Source organism: Elgaria multicarinata, chromosome 3 (assembly GCF_023053635.1).
Source record: "Elgaria multicarinata webbii isolate HBS135686 ecotype San Diego chromosome 3, rElgMul1.1.pri, whole genome shotgun sequence".
Lineage (NCBI taxonomy): Eukaryota > Metazoa > Chordata > Lepidosauria > Squamata > Anguidae > Elgaria > Elgaria multicarinata.
Window position 1 is genome coordinate 150,643,310 of NC_086173.1, and position 27,379 is coordinate 150,670,688.

Here is a 27,379-nt window from a genome sequence, read left to right on the forward strand (position 1 = left end):
TATGAACCACTGCATAGAAAGCAAAGTAGAGGATATAGGACACCCAGTGAAAGCATGCACGTGGAGGGAACTACCATGTTGAACAACATTAATATAACAAAACAACATAACAAACAAATACCACTGACTGGCTGAGGTCTGAACAAGCGAGACCTCCACGAAATCACTAGAAGTGATCGTCACCTGTGGGCGTTTCCAGGGGGCGACAGGAGGGGAAATAATTCTAAACATCTGATATGAAAATCATAAAGTTCTTTTGAACCGTGGGCATTGCTGAAAGCCCACATAGATGGGGTTATAGGTATTCAAGGAAAGCCTGTTAAATATGTGTGTAGGAGGTGCAGTACAGGGGATTGGGTGAAAGCCAAGCCTCCCTAGTAAGCCGTACAAATCAATGAGTATCCCTATTCAATCTGGGTGAGGGGAGCGACTGTGGTCTGGAGAACCATCTGCCCTTGTTAGACGACGTTGAATTCCAGCCCTTCTGTTGTGCCCTCGAGCAGTTGACCAATCTGGAGAGTGGCCACGTGAGCCCATGGGGGTGTCACCTGTAGCAAAGTCTGGAGGATCCAAGTGCAGGCTTTTCAATAAGGCAATCGCCTGGGTTCCAGATGAGGCTGTGTAGAAACGACCATCTTGCTGAACCACTAGTTTAAAGGGGAAGCCCCACCGGTAACGAATGTTGGCCATACGGAGAACATCTGTGAAAGGTTTAAAACGCTTACGACGTGCTAGGGTGTCTGGGCATAAGTCCTGATAAATTTGGAAATCTACGCCCTCATATTTGATTGTACGGAGATTGCGCAAAGCTTTGTATATTTGCTCTTTCTTTGTATACCGTTCAAAGCATATAATAATGTTTCTCGGGGGACCGCCATGGTTGTTTGCCCTTCCCAAGGATCGATGTGCCCTCTCTATGTCTTCTCCTGAAATCTGGGTTCCTAAGTTTAAGCCAGAAAGCCAGGTTGTTATGAACTTGATCATGTCTCCCCCCTCTTCTTTTTCTGGGATCCCACGTACCCTAAAATTTCGACGTCTGCTGTGATCTTGATGTTCCTCCAGCTGAATGTGCAAATCTCTCACTGCATCTGTCATTTTCTTAATTTGGGATTGTGATTTCATTCCCATTTCCAGGGCTGTATTTGCAGATACGGCTGTTTCAGCTTGTTTGTTGGCTAATTCTTTTACTGTGACTTCTAGCGCTTTAAAGGCTACAGTCCAGCTTTCTGTTAAATCATGTTTTAATTGCTTGATGTATTGAAGGAGATCATGATTGCTAACAGTCTCCTCTAATTCCTTGCTATTTTTTCCGGCCTTAGGCTTTGTTGCTGCCATTGCGGCCTTCTCGGTTTTATCTGCACTGTCAAATAGGCAGTCAGTGACAAGGCCTCTGAGACTTGTTTTTTTTGCAACTTCTCTCTTTGGCTGCATTCTCTGTTGCATCCCCTCACTATTCCCCCCACTTTTAAGAAAAAACTAGTGCTTAAAGCCAGTTTCCAAATGCTTACTGTGCCCACGGTTCAGAGCAGCAAGAGATTAGGCCTCCATCTTGAGCAGAGCCAAGCCACACACCCCGATGTTCTTCCTCCATATAATTTTAAAGTAATTCTCTTTTATTCTCTTTTATTCTTTTATTCTTAATTCAATTTTATTCATTGAACTATTCCCAGTTCAATGAAAGTGTAGTTCTAAGAGCAAAACCCCGAGATTTCTATTTTAATAAATGATGCAGGAATGGGATTTGTTTTCATGGAAGAGAAGACGAAACTTGGATGAGTTTTTTGTTTTATAGTATAGAAGGCATGAGCTACTGGTCCATCCTTCCCTTCTTGTTCGCCATTCGTGAGATTAACCAGAACCCAAGGCTGTTGTCCAACATCTCCCTGGGCTACAATGTCTATGAAAACTATTTCAATGCAAGAATGACCAATGACGCCATTCTAGATATGCTGTCTACTGGGCAGCAACATGCTCCAAACTACAGCTGTGGAAGGCAGAAGAACCTCTTGGCAGTTCTTGAAGGGGCCGACTCTGACATCTCCAGCCAGATTTCAGCCTTCCTGGACATTTTCAAAATTCCACAGGTATGAATAGGTTCAAAGGGGTGGTGGGTTGGGCAATAGGCTGAGCTTAATTCAATTTTGCATTACCTCCAGAAAAGTAAAGAATGTGGCATGGTCATGACCCCCAAAAGCTGAGTCCCCCAGGAGTAGTTATTAAAAGAGTTGGGTCTAAGACAGAGGCCATAGCTAGATGGGGCTTTATCCTGGGGCCATCCCCAGGATTGTCCTTGTGCGTCCATGTGATGCACAGGGGATCCCGGGATCAGGGAAGGATGATCCCTCCCCTGCACCGGGATCTCACCCTCTCCTTTAGGCCCGTGTGGCCAGATGCCGCAGTTTGTCCCGGCTCTTCACGGTTCCTCGCGATAAGCTGGAACCCATGCATGGGGCGCAGAGCTCCTCAGGGGGTGCCGGCTGAGGAGGAGTACCCCACCTACCACATCAGTTCACCAAATGGAATTAATTTTCTGAGTCCTTATGAATATGGCAAAGTGTTTGTAATTTTTTCCCTTACCCATCCCCTGGGATGTTGTGCAAGACTGCAAATCCCCCTCTCTGCTATTTAGTCAAGCACTGCTGCTACCTCCCTCTTGTCAATGTCCTGGTCAACTTCATCCTCCCCTTCCATGCTTCCCTTGCTAGCAAACACTCTTTTTAAAACAAACAAACACAAAATTTAAGAACATAAGAAGAACCATGCTGGATCAGTCCAAGTCCATTTAGTCCAGCACTCCGTTCCCACAGTGGCCAACCAGCCATTGACCAGGGAACCACAAGCAGGACATGGTGCAACAGCCTCCCACCCATGTTCCCCAGCAACTAGTGTATACAGGCTTATTGCCTCTGATACTGGAGGTTGCACTTAGCCATCAGGACTAATAGCCCATTGGACTTCCAAAAGGCTTTTGATAAAGTCCCTCACCAAAGTCTCCTGAGCAAGCTTAGCAGTCATGGAATGAGGGGAGAGGTCCTCTTATGGATCAGCAGCAACTGGTAAAGAACAAAAAGCAGAGAGTAGGAATAAATTGCCAATTGTTTTGCTGCTACTGCCACAGCAGCCAATTCAGCTGGGATAGGGGCATCACACTTATGTTCAGGGGGCTGCCTGTGGCCCACTGCTAGAGAATAAAGGAATTGCACATTTCCAGAGCCCCCATATCTAATTAAAATATATGGAATTTAATGGATCTGGATGCCAAGAAGGACTCATGCTGTTATCTTGCTGTTGCTCTGATGGCCTATATCACCTAGCCATGGCCTATATCACCTGTGTAGATTGGGCCCTGATGAAACTGGTGAGATAATGGGATTGCATGCGTTCTTCTTCCATCCCCATTTCCCCCCATATGGTTCACAATGCTTTGATTATTCCCTTATTCTGTCTTTGTGTAACCCCCTCCCCCCTCATATGTTTTAATGTGGTTTTAGATTGTAATCCTCTGGGCAGGATATTGTTGCTGTTTTATTTGTACATACTGTACAGGACCAAGTATATTGTTGGTGCTATATAAATAAATATTAATATTATTAATAATAATTTTGTATCATGTCTGCAGGGCAAGGACTATCTTATCTTTTAATCTCTGAACTGTGCTTATAAAATTTTAGGCACTTTAGAAGTGTTACATTGTCATCATCCTTTTCTCTTATTATTAGGTCAGTTACAGTTTTGTTGGACATGTTCCTAAGGATAAGCATCATTTCCCCCTTTTATACCAAATGGCCCCCAAACAAGAACCCCCTTATCTGGGGGTTGTCAAATTGCTCCTGCATTTCAAATGGACGTGGATCGGCCTCGTGGCTCCAGACAGTGACAGTGGAGAAAGGTTCATGAGCACTTTCACACCTGTAGTCATCAAGAATGGTATTTGCATTGCCTTCTCAGAAAGCATCCCAGTCCTGAACTGGGGAAAACGAAAATTCAACTTAATTTGGTATTTTATGGATACCCAAGTCAAGGTAGTTGTTTATCGAGTGGACTCTTGTACCATGTTAACTCTAGCATTGTCAATGCAACAAGTGGAAAAGTGGAAAAAATCCACGGTGGGGAAAGTTTGGATTGCAACAGCTTTGCAGGACCTCAGCGTAAGATTATTTTACAAAATGGTTGATCTTCAGCACACCCATGTTTCTTTGTCTTTCTCAATCCAGACAAGCAAACGGACACAATATGACAATTTTGACTCATTTCTCATCGCTATCACGCAGTTAGGGGAGAGAGCATTTCGTTGTTTATATTCTAGGAATGTGTTTTCTGGGAAACTCTGGGAAAGATGCACAGAAAAAGAGAGTTTGGAGGAGAATCTGCCCCAGGATGTGATTGAAAGGATCCTGTCTCAAGACTCGTACAGTATTTACAGTTCCATCCAGGCTGTGGCACAGACCTTACACGCTGCATACTCCCTCCGACCTAATCAGGTGGGGAGGATGGGTGGAGACAGGCTGGCATTTCAAAGGCTACAGCCATGGCAGGTATTCTTTTTCCCCTGCTCAGATCGTTCCATTGGAAACTACTCAATTTCTCAATTCTAGCTCTTAGAGAGCGGCCATGGACCGTGAAGTTGCTGTGGTCTATCAGGTGCCTCAATGAGAAAACCTCCATTTTGACTGGTTGGATAGAATGAGGGGAAAGGTGGGGCGGAATAGCCGGATAGTCTCGGGTGGGGTTCTGGCAAGCTGCTTTGGCCAAATCTACACCGAGAAGGAATGATTGATTTTTATTTACGGTCACAAGACCAGCAAAACAACACAACAATACGAGCACATATAATATTCCCAAACCGACGGAATAAAATGGGACTATGAATAAAACAATATATGGTAACAATTAATTAATACATGTCCCACATATTTTAAGAGATTAAAACATTGTCACAATCAGATGATATCATCCCACACCGACAAGCAATTGCCGCAGCACAAAATTTAGCCACCTTGGAGGTTATCTGAGAGTTCTGATCAGTCAAAAGATAGTCTGTATAGAACACACCAGATCTCCCAGGTATTCCTTGTAAAATAGGAGTGATGAAAGTATGCCGAAAATCACAATAAAAGGAGCAGTACAACAATACATGATCCACAGTTTCTTTCATCTCAGCTTTACAGGGGCATAGGCGCTTAGAATATGGTATATTATTATATTTACCCTCCAAAAATGCGGAGGGGAGCTCATTAATTTTAGCCTGCGTGAACGCTTTCCTGTATTTTGGAATAGTTAAGGAAGTTAAATATGTTGCAGGAAGGAGAGCCTGCCCCCTATCTCTAAATTCAGGATATGGGGTTGCTTCTCTTATATGATCTTGTAACTCAATGTCACTAATACGCTGGTATATATCCTCCTTGGCTTTTGCTAATACGCTGGTATATATCCTCCTTGGCTATAGCCGAGGGGATATAGCACTATGAAAGCAGTATGAAAATGGTATATAAGAGGCAGGAGCCACAATACTGCTTTGTAGCGCTATTGAAGTGCACTGACATTGATTGTGTAACAAGCATGGTTTATTCTGGGGGGTGTCTTGGCATTTTCTTTGCCTCAGGTTACTCCGAACCTGTGCGGTGTCGGTTAGATGATGCAGCCACAGAGTCAAACCCGTCCTGGGGCATAGAGCCAGAGATGTGCGGCTGAAAAGTCAGGGACTTACCCTAACTTTCTCAGCCAGATCGAGAGCAGCCCAGCTCTTTTGCCAGGCTGTCCTCGTTCCGGAGCCGATCTGGGAGCATTCCTGCTGGATAGAATCATAGAATCATAGAATAGCAGAGTTGGAAGGGGCCTAAAAGGCCATCGAGTCCAACCCCCTGCCCAATGCAGGAATCCACCCTAAAGCATCCCTGACAGATGGTTGTCCAGCTGCCTCTTGAAGGCCTCTAGTGTGGGAGAGCCCACAACCTCCCTAGGTAACTGATTTCACTGTCGTACTGCTCTAACAGTCAGGAAGTTTTTCCTGATGTCCAGCTGGAATCTGGCTTCCTGTAACTTGAGTCCGTATATTCCGGTCCTGCACTCTGGGAGGATCGAGAAGAGATCCTGGCCCTCTTCTGTGTGACAACCTTTTAAGTATTTCAAGATTGCTATCATGTCTTCCCTCAATCTTCTCTTCTAGTGACCCCTACTTGGTTGCCGTCTGGCTGGGAAGAGGGCAGGAGGTAGGCCAGTGAGCAGAATGGACACTGGAACGCCCCTTGCTGCCTTGCCGTGGGAGGAAGAGTTTATTTTCTTCCCCTGAGCTGCCCTTTCCTCCTAAAATTCTCCCCGAGCTGCCACCACCACTGCCTCCTCCTCCTAGGGCGTTGCTAGACCTACCGGGTGTTCCGTCGTTGAGGAGCGGTGAAAGCGGCTTTTCCCGTTCAGCCGTGACGCCTCATGATCCACACCTGCCTTCGATTTATGGCGGAAGTTTGCGCCGGTTGTGCTGCTGCCGCCGCGAGCACGGTTGCGCAGCCACACCGGCCTGATTGCCGCGGCTTTTTTTTTCGCTCGCTGCACGGTTTGCGCACGTCCGAAAGACCGCAAACTTGCGCAGCCGTCAGCGATGCCGCCGCCGGCCCTGGCGGCGGCAGCGGCGGCAGTGCCAGTGCCAGCTGAAGTGCTGCTGGTGCTGTTGAGGGTCAACATTGATGCGCTCACTTCCTGATGGGGGTCGTGGCGGGTGTCATATGACCCGAGGTCAATCGTCTGCATGGCCACTCTGTGCCTACATCTCCCATCATGCCTCTGAGGTGTCGGCGGCGATGACCGCCTCTGTGCCCTGTGCCCCATCCCAAGGAGCCAACCCACATCTGGCCGTAGCCATGGCAGCAGCCCACAAACAGCTCTGCCCTCTGCCAGCCTGGTACCCACACTAACAGGCAGCGTACAGCACCGCCATTATGCGGCCACGGTAGCTGCCCACCGCAAGGAGTCACCAGCCACTTTTCCGGTCCTCCGGTCCTGCGCAAACTGTCACTGGGGAAATAAAAAAAAAAAGCCGCTCCGCCGCGCTGCCCCAGCTGGCGGACTGCGCGCAAATGGCGGAGGCGGCTTGACCGAAGCCGCTGACCACTCCCCCTTAGCACGCCTTTTCCTGACCAGTGCCGACCGCAGTGACCTCACATCCTCCCACACGTACTCCGAATTACCGCGGGACAGCAGGAAAAGGCGCACTACAACTCACTTTTTTAAAGTCGGGAGAAAGAGGCTTCACCGCGGGATAACGGCGGATCCTCGTGAACGTCATCTGGAAGCCTCGACGTGGCTGCGGAAGGTAACGCGCGCTAGAGCCTCGTCTAGTAACGCCCCTAGCCTCAGGGAGGGATGGGGATGGGGAGAATGACTGCCATAAAGCCTGCGCTTGCTCCTTGGCATGGGGATTATCTGGCGCAATCCTGCAGGAGCGAAGGCACAGTATTTGGGGAGTATGTCCTGCCAAATTGGCACTGTGAAGATAGCCCCCTGGTTGTCCCATTTAGCTTTCACCCAGCTGAAATCACTAAGCCATGGAACATATTTTTTCTCCCACTCTGAACACCCTTTTGCCCAGATCTCCCTGAGTTGGGTGGCCTAGGTCCCTGTTTATTCAAATCAGTAAATGGCTGCAATCTCTTTGAAAAAGCCCTATTTTTCTTCACTGAAACCTCAGGAGTTTCAACATGTTCCAGGCTTCAGCATCAGGACTGAGTCCATCAGGACTCAAGGAAAAGTATCTTTCAAAGCCCTATTCTACCTTCCAAAGGTTTTCCAGCTACAAATTGTAGTCACCTACCCTGTGTCCTCTTTCCTATTGTTTGCTTGTTTGAGTGTCTTTCAATTTGTTCTATCTTTTACTAGTATTTGGTTGAGAGCTGAGCCACTTCAATGGAGCCTTCCCTGGTCAACTAGTGGGAAGAATCACAGCTGGGGATCTCTCTTATCTCTTAAGAACATGAGACCATAAGATGTGCCATGCTGGATCAGACCAAGGGTCCGTCTAGTCCAGTGTATTGTTCACTCAGTGGCCAACCAGCTGTTGACCAGGGACCAAAAAGCAGGACGTGGTGCAACAGCACCTTCCCACCCATGTTCCCCAGCAACTGGTGTGCCCATACTGCCTCTGATTCTGGACGTAGCATATAGCCATCAGGACTAGGAGCCATTGATAGCCTTCTCCTCCAGGAATTTATCCAATGCTCTTTTAAAGCCATCCAAATTGGCGGCCATCGCCACATCATCATAATTGCAATCGAGCCAAACTCCAGAGAGCTTGCCCCAGTGCACAGCTTTGTCTGGATGATATAATTTTTGATGATGAAACAGGAAGTTAGAAGCATTGAAAATTGGACTGAGTGTGCAGAACATCTGTTGGTTACCCACCTCCTGCCATTCCCTGTCATGATAATGACTGTGCGCTTAGACTAGTTTTGGTTCACAGCCTGCTTGCATAGCCCACCCCCTGCCAGGTCTTTCTTTCCTTCCTGCTCTTTCTTGCAAGCTCATCCCTGGACCTTTCTCTTCCTCCCTCTCACCCTGTAGCCTTAAGGCTCTGGTTTGTCTAGCTCCAACCTCCACAGCTCCCTTCAACACCATAACCCAAACTGGTTCAACCTGGAATTCCACGCATGTCTACGGCATAGTCATTCTTGCACCCCAGTGTTGGGTTTAGCCTCCTAGTGGACTTTAAAAGTTAACTCCCGACTATTGGAATCCAGTGCACGGCCCTTCATGCTATCCAGTTTGCAATTTTGCTCAGTAGTTTCCTTTATATACGTTGCTTTTTAAGTTATGAATTAATCCCCAATGTTTTAGAAGTCTGTACCGATCTTTTTTACTAGCTAATTTCCACAAGAACTCATTCTACATTTTAATTCTTGTGTACTTAGTAACTGTCTCATCCATTTTTGAAGAAACCTCTCTCTCTCCCTCTCTCTCTCTCTCTCTCTCTCTCTCTCTCTCTCTCTCTCTCTCTGTGTGTGTGTGTGTACACTTGGTTCATTTCTGCCAAGATGTGTTAGGGACAAAGTGAAAACGTTCCTTAACCGGTGTGATTCTTTTTTTAAAATTTTTTTTTTATTTTAAAACACAAAATAAACATCTTACAAAAAAGAAACAACAACACAACATACTACATACATTGAATAAATGTTGAGTACATATATATTGAGTAAATATTAACTATAACCTATCCTATCATTACAAATATAATCTTTCTTAACATATAAGTGCATCCTCCACCTCGGGATCTATTCCTGCTTCCAAAATCTCATACTTTCTTCCGCTGGCGGTTTCCCACTTCCCTTAGAAAACACAAATATTAGGAACTGTTTCCAAATTCCTTCAAACTCATTTATTTTCGTTATACCTTTCCTCCACTTAATATCGCAAGTCAATTTATCATTAATAGCTATATCCCATACTTCTCTATACCATTCTTCAATAGAATATTCCCCCTGAATCTTCCAGTTCCTAGCTACCATCAATCGTGCTGCAGTCAGCAAACTCGATATCAATTCTTTAATTTCTTTTCCACATTTTAAATCTTCAAATAGTGACAGTAATGCAATTTTTGGTGTTTGTTCTATTTTCATTCCCACTATTTCTTCAATTTCAACAAACACCATCTTCCATAATCTTTGTACATATTTGCATTCCCACCACATATGTAAATACGTTCCTTTTTCCCCACAACCTCTCCAACAATTTGCTGAATGCTGATTATTCAACTTATTCAATCTAATCGGGGTTAGGTACCACCTCCACAAAATGTTAAAATAATTCTCTTTTATTCTCACTGACATACTTCTCAACACTCTTTGTTTCCACAGTCCCTCCCAGCTCTGTCGCCCTATTTGTACTTTCAAATCTGTCTCCCATACCGTTTTTCCTGAGCTATCCATTGACCCCTTTTCTAACAATATTTTATATATTTCGCTCATTAACCCTTTTAAGACTATACTTCCTCCTTTACCTTTTTCCTTATTTACTATTAACTCTTCAAACTTCATCATTTCTCTACAAACTCTATTTTCTTTAATCCACTTTTTATTCCATTGTTCTAATTGCCTAAACTCTAACCAAGATATTTTTTCTCCTTTAACAGCTCTTCCATATCTTCTCTTGTATTTATATCTCTTAACCAATCCTTTAATTTCATTTTATTTTTCTCTTTTAATATTTTACTTAATCCACCCTTCAGTTCCTCTGGGAAATTCTTTAACATTATTACCGGTGACAAGGGAGAGTTGATCGGAAGCAGCTTCCCTTTAAATTTACTCCAAATTTCCCATTGAAACCTCAGGAGTGGATTATCTATACTTTCAACCCACTTTCTCCCTCCTTCCTTAAAAAAAACATTTTCCAAACTCATCTCTACATTACATATAGTTTTATCCTCCATCCAATCTAAATCTCCTACTCCTATAATTGCTTCTACAATATGTCTTAACCTATTTGCTGCATAGTATAATTTTATATTTGGGAGACCCAATCCTCCCTTTTTTTGGCTTAAATACCATTTATTCTTATTAACCCTCGCTTTCTTATCTCCATTACAATATTTGTTAATAATATTTTGCCAACTTTTTATCTCAGCTTCTGAAATTTTTATTGGTAACATCCTAAACACAAAATTTATCTTAGCTAAAATCTTCATTTTTATTAATGCTATTCTTCCAAACCAAGATAAATTTAATCTTTTATATTTTTCCAATTTTTCTAATACCTCTTTCTTTAACCTCGTTAAATTCTCCTTTTCTAAATTATCTAAGTTTTTTGTAATTTTAATTCCCAATTATCTAATCTGTTCCTTAACTCTCATTTCTATTCCCTTATGTTCCCATTCCTTTTCTTCCTTCTTAGTATGATTAAACAATATCATCTCTGATTTGGACCAATTTATTCTTAATCCTGTAACTTCTTCAAATTCTCTCAATTGTTGTTTAATTCTATCTATTTTTCTTATTGGATTCTTAATAGTCAGTAAGGTATCATCTGCAAACATATTCAATTTTATTTCCCTTACATCTCCAATTCCTTCTATCTCTCCATCATCTCTTATTGAATTCGCCAATACTTCCATAACCATTACAAACAGGACCGGCGAGAGCGGACATCCTTGTCTTGTACCTCTGGCTAGTCGTATTTTTTCAGTGAGTCCATCGTTTACCACCACTACAGCTGTATTTTGGGAATATAACTGTTCTATTATAGTTTTAAATTTATTTCCAAATCCCATTTTATCTAAAATAATCTTTAATGCCTGCCAGCTCACACAATCAAAAGCCTTAAAACTATCCAATGCCAAAATTCCTGCCTTAATCTTTGACTTTTTATCGCATGTATTACATTTAAAACTCTTCCCACTAAACTATGCATCTGCCTCCCCGCCACAAATCCACATTGATCTTCTCCTATATATTCTGATATAAATTTATTTAACTGTTTAGCCAAAATAGATGAAAAAAATTTGGCATCCTGATTTATTAATGAAAAAAGTCTATATGAATCGGGGATAGTCAAATCTTTGTCTGGTTTTGGTATTAATATTATCAATGAATGTTCCCATTATTATTATTATTTTATTATTATTATTTATTTATATAGCACCATCAATGTACATGGTGCTGTACAGAGTAAAACAGTAAATAGCAAGACCCTGCCGCATAGGCTTACAATCTAATATCTTCTCTCCTAATAATATAGCGTTATAAAGTTTCAATAATTTCGGAATTAATAACTCCTTAAAAACTTTATAATATTCTGGTCCTAAGCCATCTGCTCCCGGTGATTTACCCACCTTCAAATTATCAATTACATCTTCAACTTCTCTTTGAGTTATTACCTTCTCCATTTGCTCTTTATGTACTATTTTTATTCCCTTCTTTATATACCTTCCTATATAATCCAACTTCTTTTTTTGAACTTCTTTACTATTATTATTATTTATTTATATAGCACCATCAATGTACATGGTGCTGTACAGATTACACAGTAAATAGCAAGACCCTGCCGCATAGGCTTACAATCTAATAAAGTTGTAGTAAACAATAAGGAGGGAAGGAGAATGCAAACAGGCACAGGGAAGTGTAAACAGGCACCGGGTAGGGTGAAGCTAACAGTATAGAGTCAGAACAAACTCAATATTTAAAAGCTATAGGGAAAAGAAAAGTTTTTAGCTGAGTTTTAAAAGCTGTGATTGAGTTTGTAGTTCTCAAGTGTTCTGGAAGAGCATTCCAGGCATAATGGGCAGCAGAAGAAAAAGGACGAAGCCGAGTAAGGGAAATGGAGGTCCTTGGGCAGGTGAGAAGCATGGCATCAGAGGAGCGGAGAGCACGAGCGGGGCAATAGTGTGAGATGAGAGAGGAGAGATAGGCAGGAGCTAGACTGTGAAAAGCTTTGAAGGTCAACAGGAGAAGTTTATATTGGATTCTGGAGTGAATTGGAAGCCAATGAAGAGATTTCAGAAGTGGAGTGACATGGTCAGAGCGGCGGGCCAAGAAGATGATCTTAGCGGCAGAGTGGTGGACAGAGACCAGCAGACTGATGTGAGACGAAGGAAGGCCAGAGAGAAGAAGGTTGCAGTAGTCCAACCGAGAGATAACCAGTGCGTGAACGAGAGTCTTGGCAGAAGAGACAGACAAAAATGGTCGAATCCTGGCAATATTATACAGGAAGAAACGACAAGATTTAGCTACTGCCTCGATATGAGGAATAAAGGAGAGCGAGGAATCAAATATAAAGCCAAGACTACGAGCTTCCTTGACCGGAGTAAGCGTGACATCGTTGACAGTAAGAGAGAATGAGAGGTGAGGAGAAGGTTTAGGAGGGAAAACAAGCAGTTCAGTTTTTGCCATATTAAGTTTCAAATGACGATGAAGCAGCCAAGCTGAGATATCTGAAAGACATGCCGAGATACGATCGTGAACATCAGGAGAAAGTTCCGGAGATGAGAGATATAATTGTGTATCATCGGCATACAGGTGATATTGGAGGCCATGAGATTGAATAAGCTTACCCAAGGGCAGCATGTATAAAGAAAACAACAACGGGCCAAGCACCGAGCCTTGCGGAACCCCAACTGAAAGGGGAAAAGAGGAGGACGAGCTGCCGTTAGCCGACACGCTGAAAGAGTGACCCTCTAGATAGGAGGCGAACCAGTTATAGACAGAGCCACAGAGTCCAAGGTCATGGAGGGAATCTAAGAGAAGATTGTGATCAACCGTGTCAAAGGCTGCAGTTAGATCAAGGAGAATAAGAACGGAATAATGGCCTTTAGACTTGGCAGTAAGAAGATCATTGGTGATCTTGGTAAGGGCTGTTTCAGTGGAATGCAAAGGATGGAATCCAGATTGAAAGGGATCCAGAGCAGAGTTACTAGAGAGAAAGTCAAGACAACGAGAGTAGACCACACGTTCCAGGATCTTTGAGACAAGGGGCAACAGAGAGACAGGTCGGTAGTTAGACAGAGATAGTCGATCAAGAGTGGGTTTTTTGAGAATGGGAGAGACTGTAGCATGTTTAAAAGCAGAAGGAAATGAACCAGAGGACAGAGAAGAATTAATGATGTGAAGCAAGGACGGGAGGATAGCGGGGATAAGATTAATAAAGACGTGAGAGGGAATTGGATCACGGGAACAAGTGGAAGGCTTCGACGAGTGCAGTATTTTAGACAGTTCATCAGCTGAGACCGAAGGGAACGCCGAGAGAGTTGCAGGAGGAACTGACAGGTGAGGAACAGGAGCTGGAAGCGGAGCAGAGCTGGCCAGATCGGAGCGAATAGTTTGGATTTTAGCATTGAAGAAAGAGGCAAAGTCATTGGCAGACAGAGAGGCGGGGAGAGATGGTGGATTAGGCTTCAGAAGAGAATTAATTCCTGATAAAATTTCTGAATATTTTTTATTTTATCCTTCATTGTATGACAATAATTCCCTTGATTATCCTTCAATGCTCCTATCCCGTTTCTCGCTTTTTCCTTTTGTGTGAGTCTGGCAAGCAATCTAGAATTCTTATTGCTGTTTTCAAAATACTCCCTTTTCATGTACATTAAATTTTTTTGAACCTCCTCTAAATTTAAATTTTCTAATTGTTTCTTCTTAGCTTGTATTTCTAATAATTTATATTTATTTTTACCCTGCCAATATTCTTCCTCCAAACTTCTAATTTCTATCTCTAGCTTCCCCTGCTCTGCATGCTCTTGTCTTTTTAAATTACACATTTCTCTAATACAGATTCCTCTTACTACAGCCTTCATGGTGTCCCAAACGACTGACCCAGCTGTTCCTCCCTTTTCATTAATTTCCCAGGACTCTGACAATTCCCTCTGAATTTTTTCTACCACTTTATTATATTTCAATATTTTTGTGTTCATTTTCCACCTGTATGCCTCTTTATAATTCTTCTTAATTGCAAATTCTAAACTTAACAATGCGTGGTCAGTTACCTTTATTACCCCCATTTCCATTTTACAAATCTTAGTTGCAAAACCTTTTGAGACAAATATATGATCTATCCTGGAGTATGTATGATGAACTGGGGAATAATATGAGAACCCAGGCTTAGCCCCATTAAGTAAACGCCAAGAATCCACATAATCATTTTCTTTTATTAATTTATTCAATATAGTAATATCATTCCTCTTTTCAACATTAGTGGGGTTTGACCTGTCCCATCTATTGTCCATAACCATATTAAAATCCCCAGCTAAAATAACATACCCCTCCTTGAATTCTTCTATTTCTTTAAATAATTTTATAAAAAACTCTCTATGTCTCTCATTTGGGGCATAAACATTAATTAATGTATATGCCTTTCCTTCAATTTTACCTTTTATCATAAGATATCTACCACTATCATCCTTTTTTATGGTTTCTAATATAAATCCACTTTTTTTAAAAATCAAAGTGGCCACTCCATTTTTTTGAAGTCCCCAATGACTTTTCATAATAAGCTAGCCACTTGATTTTTATCATATTTACATTTTGAGCCCTTGATGTGTTTCTTGCATCATTATAATATCAGATCCTTCCTTATTAAACATTTGTTCTATTCTCCTCCTTTTCACGACTGCCCCCAAACCTTTAACATTGAGTGTTGATACTTTTATTTTTTTTATCCATATTCACCCTTTTGATGTCTCTTCCGATCCCTTGTGCTCTGAAACTCAAATTCACATACATAAAAACACAAACACCATAACAAAACCCTTATTCTAACCCATACCATCTCCCCTTCCCCCCTCCCCTCCCCCCACCTCTTCCCCCCCCAAATACCCATAAGTCTAATACTCCAGCCATCTACTTTAGGGGGAGGGGGGGAGGCGGTGCTGCGCCAGGCCGGCAAGGTCTTTATGTTTAGCATTTCTATCTACAATTATCTCATAATTATCTCATCCAGTTAACAATTCTATTACATTCCAGATGCCCCAGCCTCATCTCCCCCACCTGTTTCCGTCATACTTGCTTCCTCATACAGACCCAAGCTCTTCAACAACTCCTTACCCTGATCCAAAGAAGTTACTCTGTGCTCCCCCCTACCATATGTAAATCTTAAGAAAACTGGATAACCCCACGAATATGTAATTTTTTTCCTCACTAATATTTCAGTTATTGGCTTGACACTGCGTCTCCAATTCAGTGTGTGCTGACAAAGATCATTATAAATTTGCACTGATTTGCCTTTATACTGTAGCTGGGCCATAGCTCTCAGTTTCTTCATAACTTGCTCTTTTTTATAATAATTGCCAAATTTCACCAAAATATCTCTGGTAGCTCCTTTGTAATTTTGCCCCCCCCTCTATGGACTCGGTCCAATTCAGAGTCCTCTAATTGCAAATCAGGCATCATCTCTTTAAACCACTTCAAGATGATCTCTCGCAGATTTTCTCCTTGTGTTTGAATTAAATGTTTTATGCGAAGTGATGAACGACGGTTTTGATCTTCTAAAGCTATCAGCCGTAATTCGTGGTCCTGGAATTGCACATTAGACGATTTTTCAAAAGCCTCCTGTCTCTTCTCGGTCAGGTCTGCTCCTGCCTCCAAATCCTTTATAGCCTTGACATTCTGCGTAATCTTATCAGCTAACACAATCATGCGTTTATTTAATTCTTCCGTTTGCTGATCCATTTTTTAAAAAATGATTGCATTGTTTTCTGCAATAACACTCTTGATTTCAGCTAAGGTGGCTGGCTGGCTGCCAGCTGATTTTCCACCTTTGGCCATTTCTATTGTGGTGTCTGTCTCTTCCTGCTCTTCTTCCGAAGCCAATCCTTCCAGATGGGGGAGGTTATGGTTACTGGGTCGTTTTCTTGTCCACTTAACTTTTGCAATTTCCTATTTAATCTTTCTTTTTATATTCGACATAGGGCATGAATCTTCTCCTTAACATCCAGCTCCCCTTCTTGGCAGACTATTTTTAGCTCTCTGTGCTTTCCGATACTTAATCACTCTTTCTTTTCTGGGGGGGGGGCAATTTCACCACACATCAAGACAGCATTCACTGGGGGAGACCGAAACAACCATAAACACAGTCCCGACAGCACCAAACAGCCGTCTCCCCACCAAACGCTGCCAATGCTCCAAACTGCAGTCCACCTCCCCCCCTTAAGCTCAATTTAGCACACCGTCCGTCAGTCAGTCTGTGCCTGAATTACTTTCACTCTATAGAGCCAGTGTTTTACAGCTCTTCGCTTTCCAGTAAAGTGAGATTCACCATAAATCAAGTCCACGTCTCTAACAAAAACAAACCATTAGCTGCCGTACATTCCGGTGCCTAGCAATTAGTTTCACTTTCCAGAGACGTTCCTCCAGCCGCTTCAAATTTCACTTTAACTCACTTCAACTTTGCACCGTTATCAACAACATCAACAGTTAATATTCATAGTCCTTTTCCATCGTGTTCCTTTAAGATTTATGCCCTTTTAAAAGGAGATAATTGACTTTTCCGGCGTGGCCGGTTGGAGAATTAAAAAGCTCTTACCAGCTTCATGGCCGCCAAGCTCCGCCCCCTGGTGTGATTCCTGAACACATTCAGACTTGTACATATATATACCTGGAGAGGAAATTCCTGTTTTCTGTCGTTCTAGCTTCATTCTTTCCTGAGAAACTTCCAGCCTTACAATAGTTCTATGGATGGAGTCTATATGGATAAGAATGGGGACCTGGAAGCCAACTTCGATATTGTAAACTGGGTGGTTTTTGCCAACAAGTCCGCTGCTGGAGTGAATGTTGGGAGTATAGAGAATGATGCCTCCTCAGAAAAAAAGTTCACTATTCATCAAGATGCCATTATGTGGTCCAGGTGGTTTAACCAGGTACAAAACTACTTGTTCCATTGGATTCCCTTTTATATACCTTACCAGGCAATCCTACACAGAGGTAAGTCCCATTCAGTTCAATAGGACTTAATCCCAGATAAATTGGTATAGAACTGTAGATTTCAGCTCTATTAACTTGTTAGGTATTACATGCTAAACACATAAATTATATGATTGCTATTCACTTCGTTCATAGTCAAATTATAGGGAATGTGAATAGAAACCACATGATTTTAAGAAGTATTCACTGGGTCTCAGGAACGGCGGGCACTCGTGGCCTCACTACCACGATCACCTGTCTGCCTGTGTGATCAAGGATGGTGGCTTTCCTAGCCAGGAAGCTGCAGGGGGCATTCAATGAAGCCAAGCTGATCACCTTCAGCATGTTGGTGTTTTGCAGTGTTTGGGTGTCCTTGGTGCCGGCCTACCTGAGCACCAAAGGGAAATACATGGTAGCTGTGCAGGTCTTCTCCATCTTGGCCTCCAGTTTGGGGTTGTTGGGTTGCATCTTCATCTCCAAAACCTACACGATTGTCCCGTAAGCACCCTGCAGCCACCTGCTTCCCCTGAGAGCCACCCTCTTTTGGGAGCCCAGACTTTACCAGAAGCAGGCAGTTCTCAGGGGAAGCAGGCAGCTGCGGAGTGCTAGCAGAACATGTGGTGACTCATCCAGGGACTTGCCTGGCCAGGCTCACGCAGGCAGCAATCATGCCGGTGGGCAGGCGATTGCAGCGGTAGCGAGGCCATGAGTGCCTGCTGTTCCTGGGCCCCAGTAAGTCCCTCCCTCCCAGGCGTGACATGCTGGGAGCTGAAGGCTCTTTCCCTGCTAGGGCTGTGCGCTGAAAGGTGGCTTCAGCATAACATGGCTGAAGCCGAGACTTGCACAGCCCCTACTTTTTCAATCTCTTTTTTTGTATTCATGGCTTTGGTTTTTTCCTTACTTGTAAGCCACCTGGAGAAAGTTTTGTGTTGGGTGGAGTATAAACATTGAAAAGAAGCTCTAACCCATTCATAAATAATAAATAATGTATAAATCATTATTATTATTATTATTATTAATGTTATTATTTATTACATTTATATACTGCCCCATAGCCGAAGCTCCCTGGGCGGTGTACAAAAACATGCTGTACTTGTTACCTCTTCTCTTTATGGTCTTTATGGTTAGACCGTGCCTTTTTCCAGATGTACTGACAGTTGCCGCCCTGGATATGCCAAGAGGGTTAAGGAAGGAAAACCGAGATGTTGCTATGATTGTGTCCCATGTGCAGAAGGCACAATTTCCATTCAGGAAGGTGGGTGTCTCCAGAGGAAAAAGGCTCCTTTGAGGACTTATTAAAGTCTATTTTGAACTTTGAAGGTTTTTTTGCTTTGTGTACAGTTCATTATTTGTAAGTAATGGAATACAGGGAGAAAAGTGGTCAGCAAAGGGAGCAGAGCAGGATTTGAACTCCCGTTTTTCCCAGTGCTCCTCTATTATTATTATTATTATTATTATTTATTTATTTATTTATTTATTTATTTATATAGCACCATCAGTGTACATGGTGCTGTACAGAGTAAAACAATAAATAGCAGGACCCTGCCGCATAGGCTTACATTCTAATAAAATCATAATAAAACAATAAGGAGGGGAAGAGAATGCACCAAACAGGCAGTATAAAAGTCAGAACAAAATCAAGTTTTAAAAGCTTTAGGAAAAAGAAAAGTTTTTAGCTGAGCTTTAAAAGCTGTGATTGAACTTGTAGTTCTCAAATGTTCTGGAAGAGCGTTCCAGGCGTAAGGGGCAGCAGAAGAAAATGGACGAAGCCAAGCAAGGGAAGTGGAGACCCTTGGGCAGGCGAGAAACATGGCATCAGAGGAGCGAAGAGCACGAGCGGGGCAATAGCGTGAGATGAGAGAGGAGAGATGGGAAGGAGCTAGACAGTGAAAGCATATACTAAGATGTGTGGCAGGGAGGGGAGGGGAGGGGGGTCTCCTTCCCCGGACATTGGGGTCCCTTTCTCTCTATGGGTGGGTGGGCAGGCTGGGTGTGCTTTCTGTCACCCCCTCAGGGCAGTTCTCAAATGTTCTGGAAGAGTGTTCCAGGCGTAAGGGGCAGCCGAAGAAAATGGACGAAGCCGAGCAAGGGAAGTAGAGACACCTAAAACATCAGCGGCTACCAGCAGTGATTAAACTCAGGCATTAAACAGCCCATTTTATGCCATCCATAGCCTGGGAGTATAGAATGGTCTTAACCTGGTGCTGAAAAGAGGACCATGGGAAGACTACACTGGCGAGAGCATTCCGCAATTGTTGCCCACCAGTGAGGAGGCCCTCTCTCCATCCTCTGAGCCTCGCTTGGAGTAGGGCCTCAGATACTGATTGTAGGGTACAGGTATATTCGCATTGAGAGAGGCGCTCCGTCAGGTATCACGATCCCAAGCCATATAGGACTTTATAGAGTAAAACCAGCATCTTCAACAGTACTATGTTTTCTCTACTATGTTTTCAATCCTACATGTAATGTCCGCTTTTTGGATGATCAGGAGAGACCCATATTTAAAGTCAGCGTCAATTTGGCCCCAAAAGGAGTTGGTAGCCAAGGTTCATTTAGGATTAGGATTACTGCTCTTGGCAGGGAACTTGAACTCAACAATGCATGCGGTACCTTTGACCCAGCCTATGGAGTGAAGTTGCTAGGGTGGGGTTTTTTGACTAGGAAGACTGGAGTTCAAATCCTGCTCAGCCATGAAGGTTACTGTGTGGGTGACCTTGGACGAGCCACTGGGCTCCCAGCCTAACCTAGCACACAGTTGCTAGAATATAATAGGAAATCTTCATTTATGTTGCCCAGAGCACTACAGAGGAAAGGCAGCATTCATATTGATAAACAAATTACCAGTTAATAATTAGAAGGGGTTGATCAGAGCCCAGCATCAGCCACACTGCATTCCCCACCCTGTGGGGAAGAAGATGCGAGGGAGACTGGAGCAGACAGGCACCATCAGAGCCTGCTTCAGTTGGACACCCCCCCCCCCCCCAGGGCTAACATCTTCACCTTGTGAGGAAGAAGGAGCTGTTGGTTTGCCCCTCTATTGGGAGATGAGAGGACAGAGCAGGGCTTTCCCACCAGCCTAAACAGTCTCCTTAATTTCTTTTTATTTTCTCCCTCTTCCCTCCCCATACACTTTTCCTTGTGTGTCATGTCTTTTTTAGAATGTAAGCCTGAGGGTAGGGACTGTCTTCTTTATTGATACATTGTAAGCTGCTCCGAGAGCCTTTTGGCTGAGGTGCGGGATAAAAATACTCTAAATAAATAAATAAAATAAATTCTGGGGACAGGGGTGATAGAACTATTATTTATCTTAACCAATCCACTACTAAGATGCTAATATGGTATTTCAAGTGTCATATTGGGCCAGACCGTTGGACTGTCATTGGTCCAATGTTGTCTCCTTTAAGTGGGAGAGACCTTGAATGCCCCTTTCTTTGGGATCATTTTGGGGTTGTGATGGCCAGGACTGGATCTGGGACCTTCTGCATGCAAATCATGTCTTGAACCACTGAATTGAGCTCCCTGCCCCTCCCCCTGTTTGCCAGTGTGAAAAAAACCTCGCTGGCTTCCTCTCTGAAGTCGCCAAGGCGACTTTGGAGAGGAGGGAAAGGGGGTGGTTGTGTGGCAGAGCAGGGACTGGGGAGGCCAGCTGATGAAGAATCCTTCGGCCAGCCCATTGCCGTCCCACTTTGCAGAGCCCCCAATAGATGGGCAAAAAAGCCCATCTAGCAAAAATGCGGAGTGGGGGGAGCATGGAGATGAAGTTTGCCCCTGTGCTCCTCCCGCTCTGCATATGCCCATCAGCTTCAAAATTTGGAGGCTGATGGGTATCCTGATAAAAAAGCTCCCTAATACGTTGTGGTAGATCATGACTTCTCTCCTATTCTGGTCTCATCTTGCTCTGTTACTCCCCCACCACCCCAAAAATATATGTAATAGACCACAGTCTGCTATTGATGCAAGGCAATTTACAGTAATGTTGCTATTTATTATGTATTTATTATTAACGTTTGTATACCACCTAATCTGCTAAAATGCCGTGAAGGCAACAAATTAAACAATAGAACCCTGCAACAATAAAAGCAAGAACATTAAAACCAGTAAAAACTTCAACGCATTAAAAACAACATAGTTTCAAAGGCTACATTGAAAAGGAGGGGTGTGCTGTGCTCCGTTTCGGATCCCTGAATCCGAAGCAGGGCGGGCCGATCTGGACCTCCGAAGCCAGGTTCTGGAGCGGATCGGGGGAGGTCCGGATCGGTTCAGAGCGATTCGGACCATTCCGAAGCTCTGGATCCAGGTAAGTGGGGGAAGGGAGCTTACCTGGCAGTGGCACCGCAGTCTGTGTGGCGACGGTGGCGGAGCTAGGTAAGGGGGGGAGGGGGCGAGCCAGGTAAATGAGTAAGGGGGGGCTTATCTGGCTCTGTCACGGTCCGGGAGGTGGCTTCAACTGAGGCCCAGGCCTCAGGCCGGAAGCAAGATGCGGCTCATGTTCCCCATTTCAGCCCTGCTACCTCTGCCCATCGCTGGAGAGTTCATAGTGTTCGAGGATCCTGCCAACATATGTGGTGGTAGTGGTAGGAAAAGGTGGCTAAGTCATGGTAGACAGTTTTCTCTGGACTAAATACGATGACAGGTAAAACCTTGTCTAAAACACCAGAATTTGTCTTATCGAATCTTTTCCAAGGTGTAAACAAGAATTGTTTATTTAAGCCACTCATGGGATATTTACTGGCAATGGTTAAATTTGTCATAGCTCACTTTTGGAAGATCTTTGAAGGAGCCACACTGGATAACTGGCTTAAAACAGGCAGGAGAAATTGACAAATAATTTACACCTGGCTAGAGGACAAATATACAAGAACACGTTTTCAGCTGAATTGGTCTCGCTTTATTGGGTATACACAGCTCAGGAAGATCAGCATAAAAGATTTCCAGATGTATATCAATCATTTTGGCTGACATAGGGTTATCCTATTGTGACTGCTGACCTTTTTTGTATTATTTAAATATTCTTGGTTCCTTTAACTTGATTTGATCAGAAAAAGGACCTTTCCTGCACATATTAATGCCCAAGCAGGTTCATAGCAAGACAGGCAGTTTCTTAGATAACCTGTTATAGGGCTTTAAAGGTTAAGAACAACTCCTTGAATTGAACCCAGGAAGCACGTGGTAACCAGTGCAGGTGTTTCAGGACAGGTGTAATATGATCCCAATACTGTGCCTCGCTGCTTCGTTTTGCATTAATTGAAACTTTCAGATGCTATTCAAGGGTAGCTCCACATTATCTTATGTGAACCATCCAGACAGCTTCGGCTATGGGATGGTATACAAATGGAATGAATGAATAAATGAATGAATGAATGAATATAAAGCAAATTGCAGTAATTGAAACATGATGTAGCCAAAGCATGAATAAATGTTGTCAAGTCAGATCAATTCAGGATGTGTTGCAGCTGGCATACCAAGTGGTAATGGGAGAATACACTCCTTGTTACAGCCACCTGAAGATCCAGGGACAACGTAGGGTCCAAGGAGGACTTCCAAGCTATGGCCCTGGTCCTTCAGGGGAAGCACAACCCTCTTCCAGAACAAGTGTAATTCCAGTCCCTCAATCAGGCTGCTTCTGCTCTTCTTCTTTCCAGATGCAGGCCATTGCACCAAGTGTCCAGATGATCAGCATCCAAACAAGGACCGATATCGGTGTGTTCCGAAGCTTATCAACTTCCTCTGCTATGAAGAAACCTTGGGGATCATCCTAGCTTTTCTTGCCCTTCTCTTGTCCTTAACCACTGGCCTTCTCTTAGTCATCTTCATTAAACACCGAGAAACTCCAGTGGTCAAAGCTAACAATCGTGACCTCACCTACTTGCTCCTCGTCTCCCTCCTGCTTTCCTTCTTGTCCTCCTTCCTCTTCATTGGTTGGCCCCAGGAGGTGACCTGCCTTCTCCGACAAACCGCCTTCAGCTTCATCTTCTCGGTTGCTGTCTCTTCTTTGTTGGCCAAAACTGTCATGGTGGTGGTGGCATTCCTGGCCACAAAGCCAGGGAACCAGATGAGGAAATGGCTGGGGAAGAGTGTGGCCAACTCCATTGTGATTTCTTGTTCCAGTGTGCAAGTGGGCATCTGCATGATCTGGCTGGGAATCTTTCCCCCATTCCCAGACTCTGACATGCATTCTCAGCCTGGACAGATCATCCTGCAATGTAACGAAGGGTCTGTGGTCATGTTTTATATCTCACTTGGCTACATGGGTTTCCTGGCTGCCATCTGTTTCACGGTGGCTTTCTTAGCCAGGAAGCTGCCTGGAGCCTTCAATGAAGCCAAGCTGATCACCTTCAGCATGCTGGTGTTCTGCAGTGTTTGGGTGTCCTTTGTGCCGGCCTACCTGAGCACCAAAGGGAAATACATGGTAGCTGTGCAGGTCTTCTCTATCTTGGCCTCCAGTCTGGGCTTACTGGGTTGCATCTTCATCCCAAAATGCTACATTATCATACTGAGGCCTGATCTAAATAAAAAGGAACATTTACTGATGAAACCAAAAGATGGGACCTGATTTTTGGTATGGCATGGCGATAGTAAAGACTCGTGCACCTGCCTTGGGAGTGAAGCCCTTTGCATGTTTGTATGCTATTCTAACACATCTTTTGTCCCTCCATAAACATCACAAAAAGAAACAATCTTTGTTTGACATAATTCTTTACAGCACGGGATGTAAAGATATGATGATGATGATGATGTCTGTTTTGGGGTTTGGGTTAAACTTTTTCTGTCCTCATTTCGGGTGACTATCTTTGAATTGTTTCCACTCTGCTCTTTTTGAATCATGTATCATTAATTTTAAAAATACATATTTCTTCGGTGTGCTTTGTTGTAAGTCACTTTGTGGACCCTTCTTTGAGCCCCAAAGTAGGATACAACAGTTCTTATGAATACATTTATAAATAAATAAAATTAATATTGCATATTGTGAGGTGTGTTGGAGTACGTCTTGGCTTCTCCCTCTTTTCTTAGATATCATTAAGACCGGAACCTGTTTGATCTGATTACGTTCTTTAGGGGGCTGTCTTGATGGTGCCGCATCCGACCTGCGTCCCCCAAAACTCTGCAGTTTTGCTCTTCTGTGGTTGAGCTGGGTGATCACCATGATGAGGAGCAAGCACGGGATTTATGGCCACCCCTTTTCTCTCTCTGGCTTTCCCCCACTTGCCCCCTTTAACCCCTTTAAAACATTAGACACAAAAGGCTCCTCAGCTAAAAGGAAACTCTTCTCCACACACCAAAGGCAGTGTGGGGAGTTCCAGCAGCCATTCGGCCCCCTGGCCCACCCCCTACCCTCTGCCTCGGCGGATGGTGACCAATCAGAGAGTGCCATCTGCCCTGCCATGCTTCCACAATGAAGCTGGAGATAGGTTAGGTGGCTGAAGGGCCATGTTTGTCTCCTGCAGTTCTGAAAAATCAGGGGAAATCCCCATCTTTTAAAACGCAGAGCTTCTCTGGAAAAGCCCACATTGGCTTCGAGGTGGCTGCTGCATCGTATAATCAACACAGCAGGGCCACCTTGGGGCTTCCAGAGTATATAGACTGGCCCTAGGTGAGAACAGAAAGATGCTCTTTTCTGATCCAGGCTTGGCAATTTTCTTTGTTTAAAAACTTGGGGTGTGCACGGACCCCCCACTCCGCTTCATTTTAAGATCCGCCATTTTCAGATCGGCCCGCTCCGCCCCGGCCCCACTCCGCCTGTGCCCACTCCGCTCTGCTCAGAGCTCCGGATCCGGATCGGAGCTCTGGTCCCCCCCCATAGGGGGAGTTACCGGGCCCTGCCGCCATCGCCGCCCATGCGGCGACGGCGGCAGAGCCCGGTAAGGAGGAGGGGGCCTTACCTGCCTCCGTCCGTGGTCCGTCGCCGTCTTCAATTGAGCCCGTGGTTCCACCAGGAAGTCTGGGCCGCAAGTGCGGCCCAGACTTCCTGGTGGAACCACGGGCTCAATTGGAGACGCTGACGGACTGCGGACGGAGGCAGGTAAGGGAGAGGAGGGCGGGGGGGTTACCGGGCCCTGCCGCCATCGCCGCCCATGCGGTGACGGTGGCAGAGCCCGGTAAGGGACCAAGGGGGAGGGGGCAGAGCCCGGTAAGGAGGAGGGGGGCCTTACCTGCCTCCGTCCGTGGTCCGTCGCCGTCTTCAATTGAGCCAGTGGTTCCAAGTGCGGCCCAGACTTCCTGCTGGAACCACGGGCTCAATTGGAGACGCTGACGGACCGCGGACGGAGACAGGTAAGGGAGAGGAGGGCGGGGGGCGTTACCGGGCCCTGCTGCTGTCGCCGCATGGGCGACAGCGACAGCGGCAGGGCCTAGTAAACCCCACTTACCTTTCTGGCGGAGCTCCGGATCGAGGCAAAGGATCCGCCTTCACCTCGATCCTCTTCGCCACGCTCCGCCAGCCCCCCAATCCTCTTCGCCTCCGCTTTAAGGGCAGGCGAAGCCCCCCGCTCCGCTACTGCTTCTCCGGTCCGATTAGAAGCGGAGCACATCCCTATTAAAAACCCATCAAACCCATAGGTGTATTAGTTGGTTCTACAAGGCATCAGTGATCTCAAATGAGGAACTCCGGTGGCCGCAACCTGGTAAAAGAGGAAACTGTTAGCTTGAACTCAGCTGTGCAACTATAGCCCAGCTGCTCTCAGGGCTGAGCTAATGGAGTCATACCTGGACCTGAAAAGCTGCTGAATGGCCTGGCTCCTCAGCCGGAGGAATCTCTTTATTAGCCTGCAGAATGATGTTTCCCAGTTATGAGCCCTTTTCCAAATGAGTTTGTGAACATGAAACCCTCCTTAGGGTCAACTCTTACCCTGCTAAAAATAGTAATGCTATGTTGTTTGGTCATTGCCATCCTCCTCCAATTTAGCTTCTAACTGATTTCAGGGGGGGGGGTTTGGAGGAGGGGACAGGGAAAAAGGGTATTTAGGGGAATTGTAAAAGAAAGTACAACTTTCCACCAGCAGAGTGGCATTATTCTGCTGTGTTCCACTATGCCGCAGTGCCACCTAGAGGTTATGCAGTAGAAAGGTAGGAAAGGGAAAGAACACCTTTGTGTAGATATGCAACCTTAATCCTGCAAAGAATCCAGAAGGAGAAATAGTGGGTTAAAAGCCTAATCTAGAAAAACTCAAAGAGTCTTTATTCTGGCTGTAGTCTATTAAAGTTATGTCAGAATAAATTTGTTTGGCCTGTAATTAAGCTAACATGGCTACCGTTTGGGAATTGTTAACTACTCCAATTCCAACTGTCTCTCCTTCACAGTGGAACTGAGAGTTCCCATACAGCATCAGTTTCCCAGCATACCTGTGATTGGGCAGAAGTAGGGAGACCCTATGAAAAGGAGGACAGGGCCTTTGTATCTTTAACAGTTATATAGAAAAGGGAATTTCAGCCCTGTGTCATTAGTATGTCTGCAGTATGGTGAAATTCCCTCTTCATCACAACAGTTAATGCAGCAGGAGCCCTGCCCTCTTTTGTATCGGGTCACTCTAGTATAACTTAATCGACTTGGCGTATCCAAAATGCTCCCCAAGAGCATTTTGAAAAGAAAAGGAGCAACTGTAGGGTGACCATACGAAAAGGAGGACAGGGCTTCTGTATCTTTAGCTAGCATGACCAGATACAAGGGCAGGGCACGGCTCCTGCAGCTTTAACTGTTACGATGACGAGGGAATTTCACCCGGTGCTGCATGCATACAAAGGACACCTGCTGAAATTCCCTTTTCTATGCAACTGTTAAAGATACTGGAACCCTGTCCTCCTTTTCATATGATCAGCCTAGAGTCTTGTGGCACCTTAAAGGGGTTCATAAGATAATTGTTTTATCGCACGTTCGCTACTGCCCAGTTACGGGTGTCTGTGTGTCCTTTAGACAACGACGTCTACTTCCTGTGCGCCTCCTGCTGGGTTTTCTGTCGCAAAATAGACCCCTTTTATTCTGTCTTTTTTAAAAAAATAATAATTAAAATGGAATGTGCTGT

At 44.5% G+C, this 27,379-nt stretch overlaps 1 protein-coding gene across 1 annotated transcript; it reads left to right on the plus strand.

Moving 5' to 3' along the window:
* The first annotated feature begins 1,802 nt into the window (after window positions 1-1,802).
* On the plus strand, window positions 1,803-23,916 carry LOC134395532 (vomeronasal type-2 receptor 26-like). The gene is made up of 5 exons (XM_063121696.1): window positions 1,803-2,084; window positions 4,215-4,481; window positions 17,093-17,320; window positions 18,492-18,618; window positions 23,006-23,916. Exons 1-5 carry the CDS (start codon window positions 1,803-1,805, stop codon window positions 23,914-23,916), a joined length of 1,815 nt encoding a protein of 604 aa, XP_062977766.1.
* The last annotated feature ends 3,463 nt before the right edge of the window (window positions 23,917-27,379 follow it).

Bases quoted from the DNA above. Each gene is read 5' to 3' on its own strand.
- LOC134395532 (XM_063121696.1), top strand. From the start codon at position 1,803: ATGAGCTACTGGTCCATCCTTCCCTTCTTGTTCGCCATTCGTGAGATT. The intron at 4,482-17,092 runs GTGGGGAGGATG...CTGTCGTTCTAG, and splicing joins ACTCCCTCCGACCTAATCAG to CTTCATTCTTTCCTGAGAAA. The intron at 18,619-23,005 runs GTGGGTGTCTCC...TCTTCTTTCCAG, and splicing joins CACAATTTCCATTCAGGAAG to ATGCAGGCCATTGCACCAAG.